Source organism: Petaurus breviceps, unplaced genomic scaffold (genome assembly GCF_028583685.1).
Source record: "Petaurus breviceps papuanus isolate PSGF00001 unplaced genomic scaffold, PetGlider_PUasm1.0 175, whole genome shotgun sequence".
In the NCBI taxonomy this organism is placed as follows: domain Eukaryota; kingdom Metazoa; phylum Chordata; class Mammalia; order Diprotodontia; family Petauridae; genus Petaurus; species Petaurus breviceps.
This window is the reverse complement of record NW_027185764.1, coordinates 25,608,270-25,623,660: the sequence shown is the minus strand read 5'-3', so window position 1 is coordinate 25,623,660 and position 15,391 is coordinate 25,608,270. Positions and strand designations below refer to the sequence as shown.

Genomic DNA, 15,391 nt, shown 5'->3' with positions numbered 1-15,391 from the left:
CTTGAAGACCTAGAAGGCCTTGAGGCTGCAAGTTCCCCAACCCTGTATTAGGGCATAAAAACCTCACAATCAAGTGCAGATAGAGAGAAATATTAAATATATCCTATAATGCAATACAAATTACATTCCATCAGGGGAAGTGGAAAGATTGTTTGAAAATTCATTGGAAAAAAAATTATTCCTAAAGAATAAATGGGTCAAAAACCAAATCATAGAAACAATAATTTCATCAAAGAGAATGACAATAATACGACAACATATCAAAACTTATGGCATGCAGCCAAAGCAGTACTTAGGGGAAAATATATCTCTCTAAATGTTTACATCAATAAAATAGAGAAAGAGAAGATTTGGTCATGCAACAGAAAATGCTAGAAAACATTAAAAATCTCCAATTAAACACCAAATTGAAAATCCTGAAAATCAAAAGAGAAATTAATAAAACTGAAAGTAAAAATCCATTGAAGTTATAAATAAAACTAGGAGCTGGTTTTATGAAAAAAATAAAATAAAATAGATAAGCCTTTGATTGATTTCATTAAAAAACACGAAGAAAACCAATTTGCCAGTATCAAAAATCTAAAGGGTGAATGTGCCACCAATGAAGATAAAATTAAATTATTTAGTGCTTTTTTGCTCAAATATATGCCAATTAATTGACAAAATGAAATGGATGAATAGTTACAAAAATATAAATATCCCATATTGACAGAAGAAAAAGTAGAATACTTAAATAGCCCTGTTTTAGAAAAAGAAATTGAACAAACCATCCATAAACTTTCAAAGGAAAAAACCACAGGGCCGGATGGATTTGCAAGTGAATTCTACCAAACATTTGAAGAACAATCGGTTCCAATACTATATAAACCACTTGGGAAAATAGGCAACAAAGTCTTACCACATTGCTTTTAGGACACAAAGATGGTGCTGATACCTAAACCAGGAAGAGCCAAAACAGAGAAAGAAAATCTTAGACCACTTTCTCTAATGAATACTGATAAAAATTTTTAATAAAGTACTAGCAAAGACATCAAAGCAATTTATCACAGGATAATAGACTATGACCTGGTGGGATTTATATCAGAAATGCAGAACTGGTTTAATATTAGGAAAACTGCCAGCATAACTGACCATATCAATAACAAAACTAAGAGGAATCATATGATTATCTCAATAGATACAAAAAAGCTTTTGACAAAATACAACACCTATTCCTATTGAAAACACTGGAAAGCATAAGAATAAATAATGCTTTACTTTAATTGATAAGTTGTATTTATCTAAAACCATCAGCAAGCATTAAATGTAATGGAAATAGGCTAGACACATTCCCAATAAGATCAAGGGTGATGCAAGAATGCCCATTATCACAACTGTTATTCAATATTGTACTAGAAATTTTAGCTATAGCAATAAGAGAAGAAAAAGAAATTGAAGGAATTAGAAGAGGCAGGGGGGAAACAAAACTATTATTCTTTGCAGATGACATGATGGTATACTTAGAGAATCCAGTGAATCAACTAAAAATAAAGTTTAAATAATTGCCAACTTAACAAAATTGTAAGATATAAAATAAACCCACATAAATCATCAGCATTTTTATATATTACCAACAAAACCCAGTAACAAGAAATAGATAAATGCCAGTTAAAATTACTATAAACAGTATAAAATGCTTGGAAGTCTATCTGCCAAGACACACCCAGGAATTATATGAACACAATACAAAATACTTTTCACTCAAAGTCAGCTCTAAATAATTTGAATATATACATATATTCAAACATAAATACATATATATACAAATATAAACATATATATACAAATATAATAAAAATTACAATTCTACCTAAATTAAATTGCTTACTCAAAGCCGTAACAATCAAACTACCAAAAATTATTTTATAGAACTGGAAAAAATAACAAAATTCATCTGGAAGAACAAAAGGTGAAGGGAATATCAAAGGAATAGATGAAGAAGAAAGTACAAAAGAAGATTACCTAGCTGCCAGATCTCAAACTATATTCCAAAGCAGCAATCATCAAAGCTATCTGGTACTGACTAATAAACAGAGTGCTGGATCAGTGGAATGGATTAAGTATACAAGACATAGTAGTCAATGACCATAGTAACTATAGTAACCTACTGTTTACTAAACCCAAAGACTCCAGCTTCTGGGATAAAAGTTCATTATTTGACAAAAACTGCTGGGAAAAGTGCAAAACAGCATAGCAGAAATTTGGTATAGACCAACATCTAACACCTTATACTGAGATAAGGTCAAAATGGGCACATGATTTAGACACAAAAATGATACCATAAGGGTGACACCATAAGAACAAGGAGTAGCTTACCTGTATGATATATGGAGAAGGGAAGAATTTATGACCAAGGATGTAGTATAGTAAATGTTATAAGATGTAAAATGAATAATTTTGATCACATTAAATTTAAAAGTTTTAGCACAAACAAAACCATTGCAACCAAGATGAGAAGGAAAACAGTAAACTGGGAAAAAAAAAATTTACACCCAGTGTTTCTGATAAAGGCATCATATCTCAAATATATAGAGAACTGAGTCAGATTTATAGGAATACAAGTCATTCCCCCAATTGATAAATGAACAAAGAATATGAACAGGCATTTTTCAGATGAAGAAATTAAAGTTTTATCTATAGTCAACATAAAAATGCTCTAAAGTTACTATTGATCAGAGAAATGCACATTAAAAGAATTCTGAGGTACCCCTGACATCTCTCAGATTGTCTAATATGACAGAAAAAGGAAAATGATAAATGATAGAAATGATGTAGGAAAATTGGCACGTTAAATGCAGTGTTGATGATGTTGTGAACTGATGCAGCCATTCTGGAGAATAATTTGGAGCTATGACCGAAGGGTAACCAAACTGTGTATACCTTTTGATGCAGCAATACCTTTACCAGGTTTGTGTCCCAAAGAGATAACAGCAAAGGGCAAAGGACTTACACATACAAAAATATTTATAGCAGCTCTTTTGTGATGGCAGAGTTGGAAATTGAGGGGATGCCCATCAATTGGGGAATGGCTGAACAAGTTGTAGTATATGGATGTGATGGAATACTATTGTGCTGTAAGAAATAACGAACAGCAGGATTTCAGGAAAACCTGAAAAAACTTACATGGCCTGATGCAAAGTGAAGTGAGCAGGACTAGGAGAGAACTGTACATAGTAACAACAGCATTTTGTGATGATCAGCTATCATTCACTTTGTTCTTAGCAAGAGAGTGATCCAAGATAGTCCGGAAAGCTCGTGATGGAAAATGCTATCCATATCCAGAGAAAGAACTGACAGAGTATGAATGCAGATCAAAGCATACTATTTTCACCTTTTTTTGTTTTTCCTTTGTTCAGTTTCTTCCTTTATAACATGACTACCATAGAAATATGTTTTACATTATTGTATATATATAATCATCAAATTGCTTACTGTCTTAAGGGGAGGAGAAGGAAAGATGGGAGGAAGAATGTTGGGGACTCATCCCGATCCCAACACTTTGGTTCTTGGTGACACGATGGTAAAGACATGGGTCAGGCAGGATGCAAGCAAGCAGTCCATTTATTATGTATTTGCTGTATCCTTTTAAACCCTTATGACAAAGAAATATAACAGTGAAGATAACACAGACCCTTATTCCCTTAGACTCTGTGGTTCCTGTAATTAGTTTGGAAAAACATTTTCTCTTAGTACCTTATCTTGCACCTGCATCAGTTCATGGGTTCATGGAGAAGCCTTGCAACAGCCTTTCTCTAAGCATAACCAAGAACACAGTCTGGTGGGATACAAATACTGGGCTGGACTCAGAGTTACACTTGGCCTAGCTCCTCAACATCTCCCCCTTTCTTTTGTTGTAAGTGCAGATAATGAACTTGTGTCTGTGATTGAATTGCAAGCTGCCTTTCACTTTGGCATAAGAGCAAGGTGCAGATGGAAAAAAGAAACATCAGTCCTAGGGGAACAAGGGTCAATAGCCAATGAGATAAAGAAGTAGAAGGATTAGCATTTTTAAACCAATGAAGCAGATTCTTAGCCATCTCATCCACATTGAATGGCACACGTGCTCTTGCAATCACATCTAAATGACAGTTGAATTTTTAAGGCCTTTAACTCATTACCTAAATACAATACTAATGGTTCTAATACAGTGATCTTATACAAATGATTGATCTTATACAAAGATCCTTATCTAATATCATGTAGTGTCTTAAAGGCTATAGAAACATTTTATGAAAGTTCATTAACTTATTGTGCAGTTGTTGGGGTTGGTTTTTTTTTGGAATTTTCTAAGTAGAGAAATTGTAGACACAGTGATTGAAATTATCAATAATAGTACAATAATAATAGGGCAGTGAGTCAGGGACAAGAAATCTGACAAGAATATTAAGTCTAACAATAAATCTGACAATGACAAGACCTTATTCCCCCTCTTTTTTAAAAAAATCAGAAATTGTATGTAGTGTATATCCCCCCACATATGATACTAAACATGACTTAAAATTAGTTGGAAAAGGCAAAAAATATACATTAGGAGCACAATTAATACAAGCAATATTCCATACATAGGGATAAGTGCATCCATTCTTCCCCAATTTATTCACAAATTGAGCAGTTTGTATTTCACTTAGTAAAGAAATAGAAGACATGGTTGCTGATATTAAGAGGGAGGCTATGATAATTAGTCCTGTGATTGAAAGTCCAGAAATCACTTTTTTCTAAAGAGGGTGGTTCCACTAATACATTGTGTAAGGGTAAGTTAAACAGGTAATAGTCCATTAGAGGGTAGTATTATCTTGTGAAAACGTGGGATACTAAGTCACTTCTTCTTGGTTTGTCTTTGTTCAAGGGATCTCCCAATTCTCTTTCTCCGAGGTTTCAATTTCTGCATCAGTTATGGGACACGCTTGGACATTCTGTTCTGGTACCTTCACTGGTCATTTGGCAGCTCCTATTGAATATTTCCTATCTGATAATAATATTTAAGGGAGAAGAAGAAAAATCATTTAACAATAGTATCATAGCTGAAAGTTTTGCACTTTGAGCAAAAGTAAAATGAGTACTAATACCTTTATCATTATTAGAATCAATGTAGAGGCGTGCATTTCCATGCACAGTGAAAGCTGTTAAACAAACTAGAACCTTACAGCTGAATAGTAGACCTACATCCTACTTTCACAAAGCTTTATCTTCTGATTATATTCATTTTGGAAGAAAGAGATACTTCAGAAATTGACCATTTTACCTATAATAAATTCAGAAACCACTTTAACTCTTGCTTAGGCCATGGAATAACTATACTTTGAGATAAATACAGCAAAATCTATTCCACTTTACCTTAATTTAACAATAAATTTTCTTGGAAATAAAGTTTTAGTAGGCCTCCTAAAAATCACACTAAATATTAAAAGGAAATTTTAAAAGTATATCCCCTTTATTTAAAATAGTTTTAAGATTTATAAATGATCATCAAACTTTTGTGAGAGAAAAGAAAAAAATTACTTAAAAACTTATATAACTGTATATACTTTAGAGCAAAAAGAACCCCCCCCCCTTTTTTTAAATTAAGTTGGTGAAAGATGTGCTTAAGTTACATAAATCCCCAAAGTATTATTAACATACTAATTTTCTAGTTGATTGCAGAATTATTTAGATATTAAAAACGTTTTAGCCAGAAAAGGTATAGTAAATGAATCTGATCACAGTACTTTCAAAGCTAATGATATTAGAATCTTCTTTAAGATGAGCTCTGAGCCTGGTGGGATACAAATCCTGGGCTGGACTTATAGTTACACTTGGCCTAGCTCCTCAACAGGAGAAAATTTGGAACTCCAAGTTGTAAAAAAATGAATGTTTAAAGTTGTTTTTACATGTAATTGGAAGAAAAAAAATACTATTAAGATAATTTCTTCCCTAGTTTACATATTTTTACAGGTATAGTTTTCTGATTGTTCTTTATAGGTTAACTACTCCCTACGTTTCAGTAACACTGCAAGAAATCTCTGGTTCTTTTGGAAAAGTACTGTGGTTCGTTCTGAGGTAGTAGGTTGGCAAACAGATCTTCTCTTTCCAGTTTTTCCTTATTCAGGACCCAGAAATCCTGAATTTCATGATGGAGGAGCACCTGGTAAGAACGAACTTACATTTATTATTTTGTTTAATAGCTTAGTTGTTTACCTGCATTTTATGGATGTGCTTGGGCTTTTTTCAATATTTGGTGAAATCTTTATGTTTAGTTATCATTGTGGCTTAAAAGATTTAATCTTGTGTTTTTAATTTATATTGTTTATGGTTCAGAAGAGTCTAGCCCCTTTAAAAATCTAGGCTTCTGAGTTTATGGAAGCTGAATGGAAATATTGTCTCTACTGAACAATCAGGGGTAGATCAAAACCAAAGAGAGTACAGTTGGTTAAGTAAAAATTATTTGGGAAATAATTACATTATAGTTAGTATTATAATTAATATTATTCCAGGAAGGTATTTGGTTAGGGTTTTTCTTTTCACCTTTGTAATTTTTTTTCTGATTAAGACTTTTAAAGTTTGAGACATTTCATCTCCCTAATAACTTAAGTAGCACCATAATATAAATATAGCACTTCACAGTTTTTACTTGGACTTACATCACTTTTTGGAGGAAGCATAGGGTAATGGGAAGAGCAGTGGATTTGGCATCAGGAATATTGGTGTTAGGGAGCCACTCACACATGCAAGGTAATTCACTTATCTTCTGAGTTCCAAGAACCTTTCTGCTCCTGGAGTATGAAAGACAAGGGCTTGGTGTTTGCAGCCAAAATAAATAAATCAGCACTGAGTACAGGGAAGTTTGTATTCAAGGGAGACTGGATAAAACAGTGTGGAAGTATGAATGTCAGGAGGTTGAGGACCCCAGCAGTTTGTACAACAGCATGCAGCAAAGCTGAGACAGATTGAGTTAAGGCTGCTATTAAAGCTTCATCAAGTTCACAGGGATTCAGTATGTATATGAAAGACATTTGTGCTGTTTTCCAAATCCCCCATGGCAATACTAGCATTTCAGAACAGTGATGAGATTATTAATCAGAGTTTATGTGGTAGTATTTAAATGGATCTTCAAGTTTCTGTAAGTGAAAAACAAGTGCTCAGAGGAGCAGAAAGGTTCCTACAACTCAGAAGATAAGTGAAATTATTAGATAAAGCTATCTCCTTTATTCCCTGTTCCATGGAGTACCTGTGAGCCATCTTTTTATTAACTATAACATTCTTTTGTCTTCTCGTTTCATTAATAACTAGAATATCAAGACAGGTGTGATACCACTCCTTTAGAAGTATGTCGGCTTGTTGGTGATTATGACAGAATCTTAAACTACTAACATCAAATGTCTGTAGACAGTATAACAGCTGAGTTAGCATTCCCTATATCCTTTTTTTTGCTACTCTGCCACTGTCACTACAGAAATGAAAGAGGACTCCATAGGACTGAAAGCCATTTTGCATTTTTCTGTTTTATGGATTAGGAAATTAACTGTATTTAATAGAGAATTCCCATAGCAATGGGGTGGTGCTTTCTCCTTGCTGAAGCCAACCCTAATGCCCTTGATCCCATTCCCTTCTCTAGGAGCTGGCACCCTCCATCTTCCTCTGTCCAATTTTCTTTCTCTCTGTCTACTGTTTTCTTCCCAGTTCTTTTGGGTACTCAAATCTCTCCGATCCTTAAAAAATCTTCTCTAGACCCTCCCATCTCCTGTAGTTATTGCCCTTATATCTCTTTTCCTTTTCCGAACTCCTAGAAAATATTGCCAACACTCATTGTTTCCACGTCTTCACTTACTCCTCAACCTTTTTGCAGCCTGACTTCCTACCTTATCACGCAACTGAGACTTCTCTGTCCAAAGTACCCAGTCATCTTTTATTATGTATATGTGCTGACCTTACCCTTTTCTCATCATTCTTGACCTCTGCTGCATTTGACACTGTGGAACATGCTTCCCTCCAGTATACTCTTACCTTTCTTGGGTTTCGTGACACTGCGCTCTCCTGGTTTTCCTCATGCCTGTTTAACTGCTTCTTCTTAGTTTCTCTTGTTGACTCATCATCTATATCATACCCCCTCACTATGGATATTCCCCAAAACTCTGTGAGCCTTTTTTTCCTACAATATCTTTTTTTGATGATGTCATTTCCTATTTTATTTTCATTTGGATGACTTGGGAGACTAAATATCCAATCTCGATTTCTTCCTTCAGCCTTCAGTGCCACATCACCAACTCTGTGTTTATTGGATATTTTAAATGGATATCCTAGAAACTTGCCAATCTTACCAAAACAGCACTCATTATATTTCCCCTAAAAACTTGCTCTTCTTCCAAACTTCCCTATTTTTGTCAGAGGAAGCACCATTCTGACACTTGCAGGTTCATAATCCCAGTGCTATCCTGACTATTCATTTTGACATCATGTATCTTGATCCGTTGCCAAATCTTGCCAGTTCTGTATTCACAACATCTCTGGTATATGAACCTTTCTCTCCGGTCACACAGCCACCGCCTTACTTCTTATCTACATTGTTGTAACAATCCCGTTAATGTTTTCTAGCCTCAATCTTCACCAATTCATCCTCTACAGTGCCAAGGTTTTTTTTCCATAAGTGCAGGTCTGACCTTGTTGATTCCCTATCTGGTCAGTTCTGTTGCCTTTCATATAAAATATAAACTTCTCAGTTTAACATTTGAAGTTCAGCTCTCTCCCCAACTCTGTTACTAGTTCTTCTGGAATGTTTTATACCTATCACTTATTCAGCTTACATTTTCAAGCACTTCCTATATGTTAGGGACTGGACTAAGTACAAGGGATATAAAGTTGATCCCTGCCCATAAGGAACTTATATTCCATAGGAAGAGATAACATACATACATGTATATGTATATATGCACATATATAATTACATATAAGATTATTTGGGAATGATATTACTTGCTGAAGTGATTAGGAATGGCCTCATGGAATAAGTGTCAACTTTAGGTAAGCTTAAAAGAAACTAGGAATTTTCTAAGAGGAGAAGTATATAAGATGAGAGTAATTCATTCTAGACTCTTGAGTACAGACTGAGCTAAGGCATGGAGGGAAGAGGCAACATATGTCAGGGGAGTCCAGTGAACACCACCTCCCTTCAGATCCTGGAAGAGAGAGCCCAAGAACACTTGAGAATCACAACACCCCCCAGACCACTAGCCCTACTTCTAACAGCCATCATGTGGATGAGCAGAAGAGGAGAAGAGACCATCATTCCTGTTACAAATAATACCACCTGCGGGTCACTTGCCAGAAGTGGGTGGATAAACCCAGGAGCCTTAGAAATAGGAGAGTCCCCTTGCTCAGATTACTGGCCTTGCTTCCAGCAGGGCCATTGCAGTCATTATTCAGGGAAGCAACCATTGTGGAAGTACAACATTGTGGAAAGTTGCAACTTTCATTTCTTCAGCAACCATCACTACTAAGGAGTCAAAAGGAAGTGCTTATCACCAAATCCTTGGCACTTTCAAATGGTTTAACATCAGAAACATTTATGGTTTTATTAATGGAAATTACAGAGAGAACAGAAATGATAGTGGAGAAAGAGGATACAGTACAGCCCAATTCCCCATAACAAAGATCAAGAGAGAGCACCAGACTAAGTGATGATGAGAAATCCATGAAGAAAAGGCACAGCCATTTTTTCTAGCCTATCTAGCCATAAACTCCAAGATATCTTGTGAGGTTTCAACAATCACAATTTTCATTCCTTTAGACAGGTAAGGTTGTGATTCCCTATGTGATCAGAGGGAGAGGAAGGAGGGAGAGGAAGGAAGGAAGGAAGGAAGGAAGGAAGGAAGACAGTTCTTACTTTATGCAAATTTGCATTATGCAAATTTTGCTTTACATAAAGAATTCTGGTAGAAGTCCACAATCCCAAAGAAAATTACGAAAATTCCTTAATGCAAAGCAGATGTTATATGATAAGATGCTGTATGATGTGGCCTGCATAAATGGAAGTGTGAAGCTGAGAAGCATTTCAATGTTAGTTCCCACATAGATAGTGAGTGATACTGTGCCTTTCCCTGTGTTTAATAGTGATCCTTATATATTTTCACTTTGGCTGGCAGCAGACATGTGCTTGAGAGAAAATGTGAACCATCTCATAAATGCAATCAGTAGACTTAGAAATGAAGATAAAAATAATTAGAAAATATGAAGGACAAAAGTTGTCACCAGTAGCATATTAACTTGGTCTTGTGGTGTCGACTGTGATTGCCATAGTGAAGGATGTTGCCTAGATAAAGAAGTATGAAAAAAGCAGTGCTTATGTAAAGTTGACTTACTGGTTGAAACAAAGAAGGTGCTTTTCTAGAGATGAAGAAATTATTGACTATAGATATGAATTAAAAGACCAGATTCAGAAGAATATTCCTTTAAGCTTGGTGATAATTCAACCTGAGGCTCAAACCTCTTTGGAAGATATAAAGGTAAAGGTAAGGATCTCCTGAAGGAACACAGGTATGTATAGCAAGCAGTGATTGGTCTACATGATTTAAAAGTCATGCAGGATTTCATAATGTGCAGGTATCAGGAAAGGCTACTGTTACAGATATCAGAACAGCAAAGAGGTTCCCAGAGTTCTTGCAAAAAATAATAGATGCCTTACATGTGGTAGCAGATCTTTGATGTAGATGAAACTGACCTATTTTATTTTTAAAAATGCCTTCTTGACTACATCTCGGTGGAAGAAAAAACTATGCTAGCATATAAAGCTTTGGAAAATAGAATTACTCTTCTGCTTTGAGTGATTGCATCTGGAACTTGACAATTAAAACCTCTTCTTGTGCAAAACTCAGAAAATCCTAGAGCACTGAAAGGAGTCAGCAAGGTAACCTTGCATTATTTTTGCTAAATCTAGACATGGATTACCCCCATCTTCTTTGAACAAGTTGAAGAAATTGAGAAGTTTTGTAATGATAACAGCATTACTTTCAAGATTCTGCTTATTTTGGCCATCTGGATGATTTTAATTAAAATGTAAAATGGTCTACCCTTCTCCTAACATTAAGTCACTACTACAACCTACTATCAGTGAGTGATTGCAAATTTCAAGGCATATTATTTATGCATTACATTTGCCCAGGCAATTGCAGCTTTGGATATACATAAGGACTTGACATTGAGAGTTTTCTCGAAGTCCTATGACATTTACCATGTAATCCAGAATATTGCTAAGGCATGAGAAGATGTAACAAAAACATGTATGAAGAGGAAAACTTTAAACTTTTTTAAATCAGGGGATTAAAGATGTTCTCCAAGTCATTTCCAGTGCTAAACCCTTATCGCTGTCATTGTTGTGAAGGACTTTTTCAATTCCTGTCTTGATTTTTATGTACTAGATTTATCAGGAATTTCTCTGGGTATTTATTTCTAGCTCACTCTGCCCCCTCCCCACTCCAGACCCTCTCCCTACTAGCTGATTCAGTATATCACTTAAGGTTTCATTAATTCTATTCACAATAAGATACTGTAATTTTCGAGTCAAGACTTTGGAATAAGAATTGTGACTTTGGAGATGCCTTTTATCTCAGTTGTTTTTTGCTCTAAGAATAAAAAGTACCATCATGGGAGGTGTTTTTCAACCTCTTGTGTTGCACATCTTTAGTATAGTGAAAAGGATGCTAAACTTGGCATTAGAAAATGTTATCTTGGGGCAGCTAGGTGTCCCAATAAATAGATCACCATCCCTGGATTCAGGAGGACCTGAGTTCAAATCAGGCCTCAGACATTTGACACTTACTTAATGTGACCTTGGGCAAGTCACTTAACCACAATTGCCTTGCCTTACCCCCTCCAAAAAGAAAATTTTATCTTTAAAATTGTCTTTTTCTGGAACTTTGGACACCTCACTTACTCTCTCTGAACCTGTTTCATTATCTGTAAAATGAAAATACCTCACAAGGTTATTAATAAACATTATATGAGCTAAAGTATGTGAAAAGTTTGTAAGTTATAAAATGTGGCATAGATCAAGGTTTTGATAACATTTATTCTCTTTCCTTATTCAGGGTATTTTGCTGAAGGGTTCCTGTCTGTACAACATGCTGTTGATAGAGCCATAATGCGATACCATGCAAGAAATATTGCAGCAGACCTGTTTAATACCACCTCTGTTGTTATAAAGAGATTTCCATTCCCAGCTACTTCTGTTGATCATTTCCATACTATTCTCTCCTTTTTTTTACCTTTGACAGTTTTATTTGTTTTCTCCATAATCATCCTCAGCATGATTCATTTTATTGTGTGGGAAAAGGAAAGCAGATTGCAGGTAAATCTACTTATATTTGGTAGAAATGCTGTGGGATGTTGGAAACAGAATCTGAAATTTGCAGGAGACATTAGAGGCCATCTAATATAACCTATACATGATCAAGAATCCCTTCTGTAGCACCTCCAACAAATGGTCATATACCCTCTGCTCAAGGACCTAAAGTGAGTTGAAACATATTACTACCTCAGGCACACCTTTTTATTTTGGGCTAGCTATAGTTTTTAGGAATCTGTCATCATAGTAACTAACATCTACCTCCGAAAATTCCATTCATTGTTTCTACTTGTATTCTCTGGGACCAAGTAAAGCAAATTTAATTAACTTTCCATATAACAACTCTTCAGATACTTGAAGACCATCCTGTCTTCCTTAAATCTTCTCTCATTCAGGTTAAATGTTTCCAGTTCTCTAAATTCATTCTTGTACAGCATTTTCTTTGGTTCTTTCACCATTCTGGTTACCCTTTTCTGTTCATGCTTCCAATTTTCTGTGTTTTTCTTAAAATGTAATCTAGAACTGAATACAATATTCTAAATGTGGACTCAAAATAAACTACATTATTGCTATACCCACCTCATTCTGGACACTTTGCCTTTTTAATGCAGCTTAGCAAAACATCAGTTGTTTTGGCTGCTGTGTCACACTTTTAACTCATATTTAGATGCTATCCACAAAAAAAAACTCCCTCAAAACTTCAGTTCCTTTTCATTGGTAAAACCATCTCCCCTTTGTCCTTCCCTTTTTAAATTTGATTATATTGAATGCAAATATAGAGTATCATATTTATTCCTGTTAAATTTGTTTGATCTAACTATTATTCTAGGTCTACAAGGAACCTCTTTTGATTTTGTCACCTAAGGTATTAGCTGTCTTTGTGTTACTTGCAAATTTGACATTCATGTCATCTATATCATTATCCTAGTAAGTCTGATAAAAATATTGAACAACACAGAGCCAAAGGTAGGTTCCTACTCAGCTAGTGACTTTCTTCCAGGCTTTTCAGATTCTTTAGGTCTGATTATTGCATTACAAATCTGCTACCATCCAACCTGTATCTCAACCTCTCAAGCACAAGGATAGCTTTAAAGGACTGATAATTTCTTCAAGAATAGTTCATACCTTAGAAACCTCATTTTGCTTTTTGACAGAATGACTAAAAATAGAACAGAGATATGTAATATTTGTATGATGCTTAAATCTAACTATGCTATATATATATTGCATTTCCCTCATTTGCTTTCAGTTATTCTGTCCAAAAGAAATGAGATTAGTCGACTGACCCATTCTTTTTTTTTTTTTTTTTTTTTTTTTGAGGACAATTGGGGTTAAGTGAAGTCTCCAAGGTTTACAAGCTAGTTTTTTTTGTTTGGGTGCTAAGTGTCTGAGGCCGGAACCCAACTCAGGTCCTCCTGAGTCCAGGGCCAGCGCTTTACTCACCGCACCACCTAGCCACCCCATGACTGACCCATTCTTGATACAGCTGTGCTGGCTTTTAGCGGTCACTGTTCCCTTTTAATAATGTGTTCATAACTTTGCCAGACATCAAAGGCCAATGTAGCAACCTACCACTTTTTTTTAATTGAGACAGAATTTGCCTTTTGCCAGATTTATAATACCTTTTCCTCTTCTCTAGGATCTTTCACAATCAGCAACAGCATTATTAGCAATCACATCTACCAGTGCTTTTAGTGGTCTGTATTCTTCCACACTTTGATTTCAAATGACCAAAGACAGTTCACTTCTATCAGACTTTTATTTCCAAGACTTTTCTTTGGTTTCTATTTCCCTCCTAATTGTTATTGTTCTGCCTTTCCCAATTTAAAAATCACTCTCACTGGGAGAGAAAACAGAAGAAAATAAGTACTTTACTAATAGTTCGTTATTAACATACCATCCACCTTAAGCTGAGACCCTCTCTCTTCTTTGAAAGTCTTGTCTCCCAGGTAGTCCCCAAACGAATTTTTCATTCATTTTCAATATTTCCTGTATGATCATCTTGTTCTTTTATACTTCTTGTAAATGCTTCTTAATACCTGAGTTAAATCCCTATTACCTAATGACTTTGTATTTTGAAACTCTGAACTCATTCCTGTATCAAGTTGCTTTAAGGGATTTTGAAGCTATGGTTGGTTTTTAGGGCATCTCCATTTGTCCCATGAAGAATTAAACAAGGAGTGAAGTTGGCAATTCTTTCTTTTAGGCAAGAAGTTGCTTAAGAAATCAGTCACATGATTCCAGTTCACCTGCTGACTTGCTTCAAAGCATTAACCTAATTTATACAAATAGACCAAAATGAATATGTAACATCTAACCCTTTAAAAAATTTAATTGTCTTCAATTTTTATCACTTTTTGGGTTGTTTTCCAAAATATATTATTACACATTATATTTGAAAAACTACTTCAAGTGTCTGCTCCCTTGTTCAATTTTTTTAAATTTAATGAACAAATTCACACTTATTTAATTCATGCATTGTTTTATATAATTATATGCCTCATAGCCTTTGTCTTTCTCAGATTAAGAGTTTGATTTTTTCAACATGTTCTCCTGTGGTGGTCTTTTTAAAGAGGAAAAATATTATTTATTTTTTAAATATTATTTATTTTTAATATTCATTTTTTAAAATTATGAGTTACAAATTTTCTCCCTTTCTCTATCCCCCCCACCCATTGAGAAGGCAAACCATATTATATCAGTTATTTATGTGAAGTCATGCAAAGCATTTCCATATTAGCTATGTTGCAGAAATGAAGTGGAAAAATTATACTTCATTTTTCCCTCAGAGTTTATCAGTTCTGTTTCTATAAGTGAATAGCATTTTTCATCATGAGTCCAAATTATCTTGGATCATTATATTGATCAGAATAGCTAAGTCACAGCTGATCATTATTATAGTATTGTGGCTACTGTGTATGATATTCTCCTGGTTTTACTCATTTCACTCTGCATCATTCCAGCCTGAGTCTTCCCAGGTTTTTCTGAAACCATTTCCCTCATCATTTTATAATAGTAGAATAGTATTGAATTGAGATA

The 15,391-nt window shown here is 34.8% G+C and overlaps 1 protein-coding gene across 1 annotated transcript in view; it reads left to right on the top strand.

The window, feature by feature from the left end:
• LOC138159013 (phospholipid-transporting ATPase ABCA3-like) overlaps positions 1–15,391 on the top strand; it is a 189,955-nt gene that overhangs the window by 9,285 nt on the left and 165,279 nt on the right. The window contains exons 3-4 of the mRNA XM_069085363.1: positions 5,998–6,075; positions 12,056–12,355. Of these exons, the coding sequence (XP_068941464.1) occupies positions 5,998–6,075; positions 12,056–12,355 (378 nt within the window). The remainder of the gene's footprint in view (positions 1–5,997; positions 6,076–12,055; positions 12,356–15,391) is intronic.